The sequence below is a fragment of the Sarcophilus harrisii genome, chromosome 4, assembly GCF_902635505.1.
Source record: "Sarcophilus harrisii chromosome 4, mSarHar1.11, whole genome shotgun sequence".
Taxonomy (NCBI): domain Eukaryota; kingdom Metazoa; phylum Chordata; class Mammalia; order Dasyuromorphia; family Dasyuridae; genus Sarcophilus; species Sarcophilus harrisii.
This window is the reverse complement of record NC_045429.1, coordinates 306,886,981-306,902,003: the sequence shown is the minus strand read 5'-3', so window position 1 is coordinate 306,902,003 and position 15,023 is coordinate 306,886,981. Positions and strand designations below refer to the sequence as shown.

The 15,023-nt window shown below is 36.0% G+C and overlaps 1 protein-coding gene across 5 annotated transcripts in view; it reads left to right on the top strand.

Moving 5' to 3' along the window:
* Window positions 1–15,023, top strand: part of SLC38A10 (solute carrier family 38 member 10) — a 69,860-nt gene that overhangs the window by 34,490 nt on the left and 20,347 nt on the right. For all 5 annotated transcript variants that reach the window (XM_031965622.1, XM_031965623.1, XM_023502614.2 and 2 more), the window contains 3 exons: window positions 645–756; window positions 2,396–2,502; window positions 12,071–12,227. In XM_031965622.1, the coding sequence (XP_031821482.1) occupies window positions 645–756; window positions 2,396–2,502; window positions 12,071–12,227 (376 nt within the window). The remainder of the gene's footprint in view (window positions 1–644; window positions 757–2,395; window positions 2,503–12,070; window positions 12,228–15,023) is intronic.

Here is a 15,023-nt window from a genome sequence, read left to right as displayed (position 1 = left end):
TAGTTTGGATATGCTACCTGTTGCACTTCCTGCCTTTGATTTGCCCTGTTGCTTATTATTCAGTGTTTTCTATCAGTCTTTTGTTAAGAGGCTAAATAGATGTTTAGTGTGAGTGATATTTTACCTGCTAACTTTAACCTGGCCAACTCAGCATGAGGTATAAGGGATACTCCTTTGGAATTGCGCTACTCCCTGTCCAACATAGAGCCTTTCTGCTCTACTCTCTTATTTCTTTTTCCTTGTCATGGTCCTGCAAACAAAAAAACAAAACAAAACCAAAAAAAAAAAAAAAAGGCAAAAATAAGGATTTGCCCTTAATATTTCTAGAAGAATTTTTAAAGTTCATGATTCATTAGAGAATGTGAAATATCAGCTTTTTTTTCCATTTTGCAAGTTCAAATTGCAATTTCACATTAAGATTGCTCAACCAAATCTAATTGAGCTGTTAACGTTTTGCCTATGTAGACCATTGAATTGGCTCTTTACAGATTGGTGAATTGGCAAGTGAAATCACTATTTTAGCCCCACTTTGAGTCCTGTCTGATGTGTGGAACAGGACACTTTGAGTAATTGCTTTACAGTAGAGTCTTAGGGGAAAGCAGCAATTTCAGAACTTACTGTGTTTTTGATTTTCTTTCTTGCAGCAAAAAGATGGTACCTTTGCAGCTGGAGGTTATATGCCCCCTCTTCGGTTTAAAGCTTTAACTCTTGGAATTGTGTTTGGAACCATGGTTGGTGGAATCATGATCCCAAATGGTAAGATGGGAAGGCCACTTGAGATGGCATCCTTCTAGTTTTTTCTCCTCTTTTCCATTATTCTTTAGATCTTTCCCAAGCCTTCATGATGGAAAGGTTCAAAGGTCCACCTTGATAAGGTGGATAAATATTGTCCACAGCCCTCTGTTATGATTATGATGTTTAACAACAAACATCATTTCAACCATTCTTTGACCTTTTCTGAAGCCACAAGCTTAGGTAGCTTGGGTAGGAAGCTTAAGTAGATTACCATCTTCCAGGTGAAGAATAAGCTTATGAGAGATAATTCTAGTAAGCATCTTACCAGCAATAACTAAGAGAGAGCCCCCCTGTGATTGTCAAAGGACAACTCATTTCCTCTTCCTTAATATAAATGAATAAAGGAGGCTTCCGGTTTTGGACACCAACTCCTGCTTTGTGTGACCTGCTGCACAAAAGTTTTAGAGTTTCTTACCAAACATACCTAATTTTTCATTACCTTTCTCTTTAATTTCTTATAATAGAAAGTGGTTCAAAGTCCCCTAAGTTCACTTTAATGAACAAGGAAAGATAAAAATTTAGCATATTCATAAACAACAATAAACAATATGGACTTATGATTACAGAGGCAGGGACTCCCAGTGAAAAAAATTTATCCTTGAAAGTTGTTTTAAGATGAATTGCTATAAATTGATATAAAGTGGATCACTCCTTTTAATATTATTTCAAAAGTATGCTTCTTGAACATTAGGTAAAGTATAATACTCGTTGCCTAGATCCTGATAAGCAACAACAACCAAAAAATCTTTTTGCTTATCAGACCCTGGGAAAATATCCAATATACGCAAAAGACTAAAAGTTGGATATTTAACCCTGACCCTAAGCACCAATACAAAGGATCTACTCTTGTGTAGACTCTGGGCTTAGAAAATAAGTCCTTGCTCCATGCTGCTATATGAAAACAAGTATTGTTTTTGGTTTTATTTGTCACTTAATAAATAACAAATTGGAGGAGATTTCTAATCCATTAGATGTCAGGAATCACATATAATTAGAGATTCCACAGTCCATTCTTCAAAGATTAATAAATTGGGAAATCTCCTCATCTTGGAGCAGGAACAATGTTCTTGTAGTCAGATATATATACATATATATATATATATTTGGGTCCTAACTCAGTTTCTCATTTGTGTGACTTCAAATCACTTAACTTTTCTGTGTCTCATTTTCCATATTTTTAAGATGGGAATAATAATTTTTAAACACTATTCATTCCTGTGGATTGTCATGAGCAAAGTGCTTTGCAAAAGTGCTCTATAAATGTCATTTACTCCTGCTGCTGCTACTAGCATTCTGGATGCTTGATTAAGCTCTCCAGTGGTTATAAAACACTTTCTGCACATTCTTCATATGAGCATTTCCACCACTTGTAGATCTGGAAGCTGGAGTTTCAAGAGGTAATGTAACTTGCTGGTAGTAAGGATTAAAGTGGGAATTAAAACCTTGACCTTCTTGATAATGTTTAGCACTTTAGCATGCTGCCATTACATAAATAATGATCTGAGCACTTAGTAAAATATTTCTTTCACTTCCTCAAAGATTGTCTTCATGCTTTTATTCTCTTTCCCATCCATTCATTGCTTTTCTTTCTTGTTTCTAGTGGAGACGATCCTAGGCCTTACTGGTGCTACAATGGGAAGTCTCATCTGCTTCATCTGTCCTGCTCTTATTTATAAGAAAATCCATAAGAATGCCCTTTCCTCACAGGTCAGTAGTGTTAATTGGCTAATTTTTCTGCAATACTGGAAGAATAATGGATTTATCTTCATCAGGGACACAAGACCTAGAATCCATGTATATGTTACAACAGGAAATGTCTTAGTTGAAGAGGTAGCAATGATCTCTCTGTTTCATGATTATGACCAAGTACCTTAATATGCTTTTGAAAAGCTTTACTTCTCATCTCCCTAACAGAAAATGGAGTGTTGGTGTTACCTGGAGAGTATTTCCCAACAGTTCATTCCATTTCAGTGAGCTCAGATTCTGTTGCCACAGAATGGGAAACAGAGACCTGTTGGTACAAATCCAGGCAACCTATTAACTTCAACCTGTATGAACTGCACAAGAAAAACCATACTTTTTAGCCATGCAAAATTGCTATTCCTAAGAATAGCCAAAATTTTATAATCCCCACACATCCAGTCTCTTATAAAAAAAATACTTTTAAACACAGAATAGTGCCTGACACATGATAAAGATTATCTAACTGTTGTTATTATTATTGTTATATTATTGTTATTGCCATTTCTACCCCTACAGCATCTCTTTCATTTCACCTCTTTTTTCTCTGCCTCACTTTTTTTTCAGGTCCTCATCACTTCTCACCTCTATTATTGCAGTGGCCTTCTAATTTTTCTTCCAGCTCCAATTCCCAATTTTAAATATAAATATATATATATATATATATATATATATGTACATAACTGGAGGAAAGGTGGTGCTACCTTAATATTTGGTTAAGATTTTTATTCTTGAGAAAGATTAAAGAGATGGTTAGGTCTTACTTTGTTGTCTTTTGATAGAGAATTTAGTGATTTCGATACATATCTTTGATCTTTTTCATTGGATTACACATATTATCTTGGGTTTTGACTGAAGACGACAGTATACTGTCTTCAGCCTCTTACTTCCATTTATATTGTATTTGTCTCACAGTGGTGAGCTGTGGCTCTTAACATTATTTTTAACTACTGCTATTGTGAAACCAGCCGGTCTGGAGTGTAAGAGATTTTTAATAGGAAAAATTTAAAAAATTAAAAAAAAAATTTTTTTTTTAAAAAAAGGTACGTTTACCTTTTAAAAAGGTTTAAAAAAAACCTGTTTAAAAAACAGGTTTAAAAAACCTGTTTAAAAAAAAAAAAGGTACGTACTCTTTTTACATTTTTGGTACTATATGTGATAAATTGCATAAGAAATAAATATCATCATTTTCACAAATCAGTCTGTATTACCCATCATTGGTCCATGTTCCATCAGTCCAGTGCTTTCACCCAGGTTTTTGACACAGCCTTGAGTATTAATCTAGACTTTCATTAGAAACAAATAACACCCATTAAAAAAATTTTCAGGCTCAGCAGAAGCATTCTTTGTGATAAAGTTAAATTACCCTCCCAGCAAGATGAACCAGCAAGCTATTGGCTTGCAGGTAGTTGTCAGTTGTCATCACAGATTTCTATGTGACCTGAAAAGTTGGTCGCAAGGCCAACAAAGTAAACAATGCATGTAATTTTAAAAAGAAAAAAAATTTTATATGCATTTAAAAATCTGTCTCTCTCGCTATTCCCTTTCACATTGAATTAGAAAAGAAATAGAGAAAATCCTTATCATAAGCAAACATTGTCCAACAAAACAAATTCCTATGCCATTTGTACCCCCAAATCACTATATTTTAAGTTTATCTTTTGTCTGGCAGGAGGCAAGTGGGGTGTAAGAAAAACATTTTTAACAGTATGATGACTCATGTGGAAAAAGTAGGCAATTTGGTTTCTTGATAGTTCTATAGTGTTTCCAACAAAAGGATGGTTATATTGATTATCTAATCAATATTAATTGAATGTACCTATGGCACCATATTTTTGAAAAATTTATGCTTTTGATGAGCCAATGTCCATTTTTTCTCACTCTCCTTTCCCCCATCATCACTGAAAGCATAAGGAAAACAAAATCCATTACAAATGCATATAGTCAGTCCAAGAAATGTCCCCATTGAGTCTGTTCAAAAAGATGTTTGTCTCATTATGAACTCTGAGTCCTTCACTGACCTCTATCTGGAGGTGGCATCTTGTTTCCTCATTAGTCCCCTGAAATTCTGGTTGGTCATTACGCTGAGGAGAGTTCAGCACAATAATATTCTATTACATTTATATACCATAACTTGTTCATCCATTCTCCCAATCTATAGTACTTCCTCAGATTCCATTCTTTGCTACCTAAAAAAAAATGTTCTAAATGTTTTTATATATGGAATTTATTTTGCTTAGGCTAATCCATCCCTTAATCTGTCTTCTCTCTAATTTCATTTTTTCTCCTTCACCCATTTTCCTCCTACACCCATTTTCCTCCTATTTCCTGTTTAATGAAATATATTTCTGTATTCAGCTGGGTGTGTATATATGTATTCTTCCTTCTTTCAACCAGTTCAGATGAAAATAAGGTTCAAGTGTCTGCTGTTCATCATACTTCCTCCTTGTTTGTATAGATATCTATTTAATCACCCTGATTAAGTGAGATAATTTTCCTTAGCCATCCTTTCCCTTCTCCTCCCTCATCCCTCCTTCCATTGTATTTCTCTTTCTCTTTTTATTCTTCTCTTAAGATTATCAAGACATAATAGAACCACTCCTGGACCTTGTCTAATTGTACTTCCTTTATGAATCCTGATAATGATAGGGTTCAGAGGGGGCATACATCTCCCTATATTTGAATATAAACAGTCTATCTTTGTTTAGTCCTTTATCATTTTCCATTGATGTTTACCTTTTTATGTTTCACTTCACTCCTATGTTTGACCTTCATAGTTTCTTCACAACTCTGGTTTGGTCTTTATATGCTTAAAAAGCCTCTATTTCATTAAAGATCTGTTTTTTCCCCTCTGTATCATTATACTTAGTTTTGCTGGATTCTTTGCTTTATGTAATATCGTATTTCAGGTTCTCTACTCCTTTATAGGAGTGCCTGCCCAATTGTGTGTGATCCTGACTATGGCTTCTAGGTATTTGAATTCATTCTTTCTAGCTGTTGGGAATATTTTTTCTTGACTTGAAAGCTTTGATATTTTGACTCTAAATTTTGACTCTGGGAGTTTTTGTTTGGATTTGTTTTAGAAGCTGACTGATAAGAGTCTTTTTGTTTCCAGTTTGGCTGCTGGTTCCAAGAGATGTGAGCAATTTTCTTTAAGATTTCTTGAAATATAATATCTAGGTCCTTTTTTTGGTCATAACATTCAAATAATCTATTGATTCTTAACTTTTTCCCTCCTTAATCTGTTTCCAGGCCAGTTGTTATGAGATACTTTACATTTTCTTCTTCTTTTTTTAACCTTTTAACTTTGTTTTAATAGTGCTTGTTACCTCTTGAAGTCATGCCTGGAATGCATTCCTTTTCCACAGCTTTTGCCTCATTTCAAGATGTAGCTTTGCCACTACTTTCTACATGAAGCTTTTTCTGATCCTTCCCAACTTCCTTGGTGTCCTCTCTTCCTAATTTCCTTGAATTTATTTGTATTTATTACCTTTATATTTATTCTACATAAACTTGCATGTTCAATAAAAGTAGGAATTATTTCATTTTTTATATTTGTATCTTTAATTCCCATTATAGCTCCTGGCTCAGAGAAGGTGTTTAAATCCTTAATGATTGATTGTGAACTTGACACCAAAATATCATATTTCTGATCTTTTATTAGTTAATAGCATAGATGATTTGAACATCATAACCATGGGGTATAGGTTGATTATATGATGGTTATATGTGAAAGTTATATTTCTGATGCAAAGCTTATACTAAGAGATCCTTAAAGTCTTGACTTTTGTCAAAGCTAACAGCTTACCTCTCCGTTGAGTCTTCTTTTTACCTTCATGATATTCCTTTTCCCCTGCTCTCTTCCAATCAGGAAAGATTAAATATTAAATCTCAAAATCTGTTGCAAAACCTAGTATTACAACCAGTTTGTGATGGCCAAGCCTAGTTTCAGTTCAGTCGAATGCTAATTTGACTCATTCTTCTCATTTGTTATTGTTTTCTGAGGAGTATTGAAAATTTCATGTTGATGCTTAGTAATTTAAAATTGTGTGCATTTATAGTAGGCTCAAAGGACCATTTGATCACCTCTTAACCCTTCCTCCATTCCTGAAATATAAACACTAACTTAAATATCATCTAACTTTTTGGAAAGATATTAGGAACTATCTATTCCAATCCTATTTCCTGAATTCTTTCCCAAGCATAATGAAACATGAAATAGGAAGTTGAATTAAAAGCAGAATTCTTTTATTATATGATTCATTATTGCATGAATTGAGGTACCCTGTAAGTAAAAAGTAAGTATGACTCAAAATTTTATCTAAAATTACTACCAAAAACTTATATAACATATAATTGTGTTAGTTTTATCTCCTAATTCTAGTTCTATAGATTCTCATGCATTTTTTTTTTCTGCAGGAAAGAAAAAAATAGAGAATTGAGGCTGTAACACATCCCCAGATGTTTTAATTAGTCAGTAAAGTATGCAGGTGGATTCTGCAGGTGAAATGTTCGTTATTAAGACAATGAATCAATGACTGGCATCAAGCCAAAACCTAGGAATTGTAGCTTGAAGAAGGGTGAAATAGGGATGCCCATTATCACCACTATTATTCAGTATTATACTAGAAATGTTGGCTTTAGCAATAAGAAAAGAAAAAGAAATTAAAGAAGTTTGAATAGGCAGTGAGGAGATAAAACTATCTCTCTTTGCAGATGATATGCTGGTATACTTAGTCTTAGAAAATCATCCAAAAACCCACTTGAAATAATTAACAGCTTTAGCAAAGTTTCGGGATATAAGATAAAGCCATACAAATCACCAGAATTTCTATATATTACTGACAAAGCCCAGCAGCAAAAGATAGAAAGAGAAATTCCATTTAAAATAACTGTAGACAAAATAAAATACTTGGGTGTCTACTTACCAAGATAAACCCAGGAACTATATGAACGCAATTACAAAACATTTCTCACACAAATAAAGTCAGGTCTAAACAGTTAGAAAAATATCAGTTGCTCATGGGTAGGCCAAGATAATATAATAAAAATGACAATTCTGCTTAAATTGGTCTTACTTATTCAGTGCCATATCAAACTAAAATATTATTTTACAGAGCTAGGGAAAAAAATAACAGAATTCATCTGAAAGAACAAAAGGTCAAGAATATCAAGAGAATTCATGAAAAAAAATCCAAAGGATAGTGGTCTAGCAGTACCAGACCTAAAACTATATTATAAAGCAGCAATCATCAAAACTATTTGGTAGCTTGAAGAAAGCAAAGAGGGTGGTTTAGTTAAAACTTGATTTGTTGGAAAGATGATCAGGTAACTAGGAAGGGATGTTTAAGAGTTTCAAACCAGACTGGTAGAGTTGTGAATGATTTCAGAAGGTATCATTATTGTTGGTCAGCATTTGGTATCATTTTTGAGGCTTTTGTAAAGCCAACTTTATCTCCTACTTATTTTTGTTGGCCAACATTTTGCCAGCGATATATTAAGCTGCCTGTGGGGAATACTGAACTAAGGAACATATGTGAGTTCATATTGAATACAAATATGTTTGGTTTGGTAAACAAAATATGTAGCCCTTTTATGGAGGTGGAGGTGAAGGTAGCCTTATATGTTGTTCTTAAGCTAAGGGCTCATGTCCACGTTAGAGCTTGATTTCTGCAATCAGCTTTGTAATCCTTAGTCTTGCCTTTTGGTGCAAGTCCAGATATTTCTCTGATAAAGGATCATTTTAGAGTAGTTTGCTTTTAAGGGAAAAAAAAAACAAATTAACTTATTTTAAGTGAAGATGCTTGGCTTTGTACTTATCTTTTGATTTGTGAGATGAAATTGTGATGATGAAATGTTATGAATCCCATAAGTAAGTAATACATCTGATCTCACTAATGTATTTCAAATCTTTTTCAATTTGAAGGTGAAGCACTTCTTCCCTAGAAAGTAAATGGATCTAGGTAGGGTGTTTTAGCTTCATTCTTTGTCATTATTTCTTTTTTCTTGTTGCTGTTGTTTTCAGGGCATTTGGGGTTAAGTGATTTTCCCAGGGTCATACACAGCTCGTATGTGAGGCCATATTTATACTCAGAGCCTCATGACTGCAGAGCCAGTAATCTATATTCACTGTGCCTATCATTATTTCTTATTTATAATTTTTCTATGGTTACATTGGTTCTTAGGAACTGCAGAACACTTGTCTTGGTGTATTAGAAAGATTTCCTTAGACACTAAAATAGTTAACTTTTATTTTGATGTGCAGTTTTCCTTTTTTTTTTTAAGATCTAAAAGTTGAGGGTTGAAATACTTCATTCAGCAATATAGGTGAAGTGTTGCTTTTGACTTGTTAGTCTTCAATCAAAACATTAAATGATGTCCATATTAAAATAGGGCAACATAAAATCCCCAACCAGATAACTTTATCATTGTGTCAGAAGCATTTTAGAGATTGTGGTAATAAGATAGATTGGAGTTGAGGAGACTTAGAGAGTAATTATATTTAGACTGTCCCATGGAAGTGATGGAAAACTTATACGTTGCACATGGGTGATTATGAACACATCGAAAAATCACAGTGATGTAAAGATGCTGAAGCTAGGCAGCATCTCTTCCTTGTCATTTTAGAATACACTTCCTCCATGACTTGCTGATGATGAGGGAGCAGGAATTCTTCCTTCTCATTTAAGTGCTCATACTAAGATCTTGTTATTATCCTGTTGGCATTATGGGAAGCCCATTGTGGAAGATAAATTTTTTTTTGCTTTCCAGCGAGGTCATTTCTGCTATGGACTAGATGAATCCTAAATGCATACTGATTCCATTATGCTGATGGTTAGTCACCTGCACATGTAGAGAAGTTTTAAAATAGATTAACCCTTTGATGATGCCATTACTTTTTTTGAATCTATAAAATAATGACCTCCTCCTGGGTCCTTAATGAAAGGATTTCCAAGGCAGCTCAACTGAAAACTCTTTATCAAGCAACTATAACTCCAAGTCTTCCAAGTTAAGCCTCCAGTTCTTCCATTTACAACTTTTTCTGTCCTATTTTATTCTTTCCCTCTTCTGCTTTGAAGCCCGGAGCACAGAGCAACTTAGACCTAAAAGGAAAGTGGCCAGTGGTAAATGACTATAATGCAAGATAAATAATTGTAATTAGGGGAATTTTTTGTGGCATCCAAATTAGATGATGTTGGCCATTGACATTCTGATAATTTCTTTGTTGTATAGGTTTTCCCTAGTCATGGCTTCACTAGGAATTTAGGTGTTCTTTTATGACTTTTACTATTTGTTCCATGAATTTTAAGAAAATCAAAGTGCTTTTTGGGGTTAAGAAGGTTCCAACCCTCATTGAAGCCTTTTTGGCAGATTTGGCTTAGACTTTCTGTGCTACAAAGTGGGCAGCTTCATATAGATTCACTTTAGGAAATTGTTCTGTCACTTGAAGTTTTCAGGGCCAAAAGATGGTCACTGCCTAAGGCGCCAAGCTGGGCTTGCTGTGTGTGCTGCAAGTCAGCATTGCTCGGCATAGGCAGAGTGGCTGGGAGAAAGAGCCTGCCCTGCATTCTCCTAGACTCTGGGGAGCATTATCAGCTCTTTGCTTCCATGAGCTTGCCATTTCTGGAAGGGGAAGGGAGAGGGGAAAAACCTCCAAGTAGGCTTGTTCTAGAGCTTTTAAAAATTGATAAGCATAAAATTTGAGATATAGCTAGTGCTTTTTTTCCCTATGAAAATCCAATTCTGGGATTGTTTGGGATCCTGGAAGTATTCATTTGTTCTTTCTGAGTCATTGTTTTCAAAGAATCAACTAATTCAACCTTTAAGAAATAGACTGAAGTCTGCCACTCCTAAATTAGTGTAAAAATTTAGTAAGGATGAAGATACTGAGCTCCTTTGATTCTGTGGGAGAAAAGCACCGACCATTCATTTGCAAAATTCTCTGATGAAAGGGAACCAGATGTGATCTAGATCTTTAAGTGCAGAGGCAGTATACTGTAGCATTATTACTACTATAATATTAACAATATGAGGAAGATAGGAATTCTTTATGTGAATATATGAAGAAGTCTCAAAGTGATTGAATAGCTTTGTTTACCAAGTTAAAGTGGGTAGTCTTAATGTCCAATTTTATAAATAGGAATAATGAATCAGAACAGGTTAACAATTAATTATAGTTATATGTCAACATGCTCAGGGAAGTGAGTTAAAAAAAAACATTGGCACCTCAGCTGTGCCTTCAACAGAGATTGGTACAACCTGATACAGTAGTTTAAGGCATAGATACTGGTTAAAAAAAAAAAAAAAAGCGAGTCTGGGACTGGGAGAGATTTGTTGAAAGGGACTTCCACCCAACACAGTTATCTTCTGATGGTTGTTCTATTCATTTTCTTTTATTAGGCAGCTTTCTATGTCAGTCTGTAATTTTTGTTTGTTGGTTTTGTTTTTGTTCTATTGTTGGGCATATTGCCTCTGTAGCAGTTCTTAACTTTTTCTAACTCTAGAATGGTGTTAAAAAAACAAGGCTGGATTTTAGAATTGGATTAATTCGGTTAAATCTCATCATTTATTATTCCTAGACAGGTTGCATCCCAGTCTTAATACTTTTACTCAGATGACTTGCACCAGAATAGTTCTCTATGATGTTTTGTATATGTAAGCCTATAGTGTTTGGGGATTGATAGGATATAGTGAGAATGAAGGAGATATGTGAATTTGGGATTGACCTTGAGAATCTTACTTCTAGCTAAAGGAGTTAAGAGGTACTGGATTTCTCAAATGATGTTGGAAGGTTGACCAAGTAATTCTGAAAGTCCTCTCTTTACATGAGTCTTGGCAGATTTCTATTGATCTCTAGAAGTCAGTGAGGCATTTTCCATTTCATACACCACTGCCCTGCTGTTTTTAGTCTTTTCTTTGTACCTGTTCCCAATACCTACCCTCTACTCCCATCTCTGAGAGGAGTAAGGAGAGGAGGCTCTGGCCAACCTTTCAGTCTTATTCTTCCTTCTCCTTTTTCCTCCAATCTCTAAATCTGGCTTTGATAAATTCTGTTGATGATTCCCAACTGAATAGCATCGTTGACATGCAGACCAGGTTTAGCAAGAGACTCTGCTAGTGACAGTTATGATGATTAGGTAAAAAATAATACATCAGTATTTAATTAAATCTCCTTAACTGTCAGTGTTGTTAGCCAACAATCTCTCTCTCTGGTCTCTCTCTGCAGATCATTTTCTGTTTGGAGCAGCAGCTAGTCATTTGGCTGTTTTGCTACTTAGGGGAGGCAGATAGGTCCCTGTACACACATCCCTTTCCTCTCTCTGTTTTTAGGAATATGTTACTTTTTTTTAAACACCCTTTCCCCTTATTTAAAATACATACACATATGCACAATCCAAATCTAACCTTTTTTCCTCATCACACAGAAAGATTCCCTAGAGCTCAAGAGATCTCAAGCTGTCAAAAGTAAAGATGTTGGCTTTTGACCTTTTAGAGCATTTGTTCATTGGCTCTCATTGTTCTTTGTATCCTATAGTTCATTCTGTGGATAAGCTTGGGGATTCTGTTGATTAGTACATATACTACCCTGTCTGTGAGTGAGGAGCCCCCTGTGAAAGTTGAAAAGATAGAAGCTGCTGGTCATCTTGGAGAAGTAAAAAATCTCATGGATCCAGATTCTGCCAAAATATCAGGTATGTACAACTCAGTTTTTTCCCCACCCCCAAATTATTCTTGTTGAACTTTGGGTGGAAGTTCTGTAGTATTGGCCTTCACTATATCTTGGGAGCAATTCTGCTATCTTTGTAAGTATGGGTATCACTTTCGGAGATGGACGTCCTGGGGTTTGTCCCAAGGAGTTCGTTCGCTTTGCCTGCTGCCATTGGTTTTGTGGGAAAAAGAGGGAAGGCTTCAAAGCCTTGATTGCTTCCAGTGGAAGAGTTTGGTATGAGTACAATTCTTGCTAATAAAGGAAGCTTTATAAGTCTGAGACTAGAGATAGCACTGTTCTGGCCACCTGTATGAAGAATGTAAAGAGCCAAAATAGAGCTGCTTTTAGCATTTCTGCCAGCATATTGGACAAGATTTCAATAACAAGCCATTCAGTGCACTAAAAGGTATGTAAATTTATGGTTGCAGCTTTTTTTTTTTTTTTTTTTTTTTTTAATTTTCAGGATATAAATTTTGAGCCAGTTTTAGTCTTGACAAAGCTTGTGACTATGTTTCTTCTCTGCTTACTGTTTCATATTATTTATTGTTTGTTTACTAGGACTCTTGATAGAATTATAACCCCCTTACATGGCTGAAGGCCTGCTTCACAAGGCCATTTCTGGCAGGTGCTATCTGACCCCTTTTCTGGCTCCATCTGTGGTTGTGTCCTGGGGTTGAGGGGGAGGAGTTTAAAAATCTGATTTTCCATGTGTAGTAGTGGCTTAAACTGAGCGTGTTTATAGGTTTATTTATTTGGAGGGTTCTTTTAGGCCTTGGAATATTTATCATAGATTGGAGGAGAGAATAAAAAGAAAGGTTTTATGCAAGAGATTATACTCTCAGTCCCTGGACACATTCCTGCAGAACTGCTTTGAGTGGCTGTCAGGAGCAATAGCTGGTAGGTCGGTGCTGTCTGCGATAACATTCATTTCTGGGATCTTCTGTCCCTGACAATAATAGGGTTTTATAAATTCACATTAATGGTGCACCCATGCATGTCCAGCTCACACCTCCCCTGCAAAGAGACACAACAGCTCTGATTTAAATTCACTCAGCTCTCAATCCCTTAATCACACTCTCTGTGTGGCTGGCCTGGGAGGAGGAATGTAATCCATTGCTCTTGAATATTAGTTCACTTTTGAGTGGTAATGGCTAAATAACATCTGTTCCTGGTAGGAACTTGAATCTCCCCACCTTCTGTAATTGACAAAATAAAAAGTCTTGTCAAAGATGGTAGGCAAGAGAGTTAGCAAATACTGTCTTGAAGACTAGGCAGAAGTGTATATGGTTATTTTAACTTGGTTGAGATGCTGAGGAAAGCACTTGATTAAAACATATACATAATTAAGAGTACAGAAAATCCTTGGATTTGTTGTCCTCTTTCTCTCCCCTAATTAACATCCCTGTATTTGAAAAGTGTACTCTCACCAGTATTAACACCTCATAAAAATTCCATATGAGAAAACAGTCTCCCATAAGGGAAGCTCCCTCCTTTGGGAGCCACTGTGAAACTATTAGAAATGCCTAAAGATGCTTCATTTTGCTTCATTTAGTTGCACTACCCAAGTCAGCATGGCTTCCCAGTCTAATGCCTCATTTTTGTTATTCCTATCTAGTAGAGGGGTAAGAGTGGCTCTATTTAACCACTTAGAGGTGCTAGATCTGTTTGGGTCTCAGGGGACCAAAACAGGTGCCAGCTCTGATTGTAGAAGAATCAGCAGGAAGAATAATATGGACTAAGGGAAAGAGAAATATAAGTAATGACTGTGAAACCCAAGCCCAGTCTTCACAGCTTTGCCAGCTACAAAAGGGCTACTTTGTATTATGTGAAACCCTGTAAGCTGGGTCCCCTCTAGTCTATTTGATGAAGTAACCTGGGTTCATTCCTATGCAGTGTGGGCAGAACTTTGGCATTTCCCCATTCCTTCCATCTCAGCATGTGACAGGCCTTCCCAGTAATGAATTACCCTACATTAATCAACACCCCCTTGTCCCTGCATTCCCCTCATTTTGTGAAAGACTACTGCTTGTGGTTCGCTGCGCTCATCAGCAGCTGCATCCTGTCATTCAAAGCATACGCAGGACATGAGCCTGCCCTGTGCTCACCTGGGTGTCCTCCACTGGCCAACATCTGGTTTTGATTTCTTGCAGGAGGCTTTAACAAAAACACATGGCTCTTCTCTGAGCCACATGCAGTTTGTTTTTAGCATGTTCTCAATTTTTCTTCCCCTTTTCCCCCTTTTAATTGATGGGTTGCCTTGTTGAAGCAAATCCTGGAACTGTGCTGGGCCCTTAACTGTTCTGTGTTCACCATCTGACTTTTGCCTGTCAGCATGTGAGAGGAGTTTTATTGGTCTCTTTGATGTTGCAGGGGCCAAAACTGTACAGACTTTCATTAAAACCCTGCCCTCTGGGCTCTGGGATTATGAATATTAGAACATTGCCCTTTTATGTGAACACGTATTGACCAGCAAACTCTGAATAGTGTTTTCACTAATGACACCCAAGTGCACATTATGGACCCTGACTGTATTGCAGGAGGTTTACTATCAGTGGCTCTTCGGGAGGGTATAAAATCCCTTTCAGAAATGTTCTGGTGTAACATACAGTGAGAATGTATGTTAAAAGGTTGCTAAGCCTCCTGTGAAAGCTCATGAAAGCAATTACCCATTTTTTAAAAAAAGCTAATTAGGCAATTTATCTTGGTGTTTGATAGCACCCTTGAGGGTCTCATGGGTAGGATTAAGATTTTGTAATATTTTTTAGCTCTTTACTTGAAT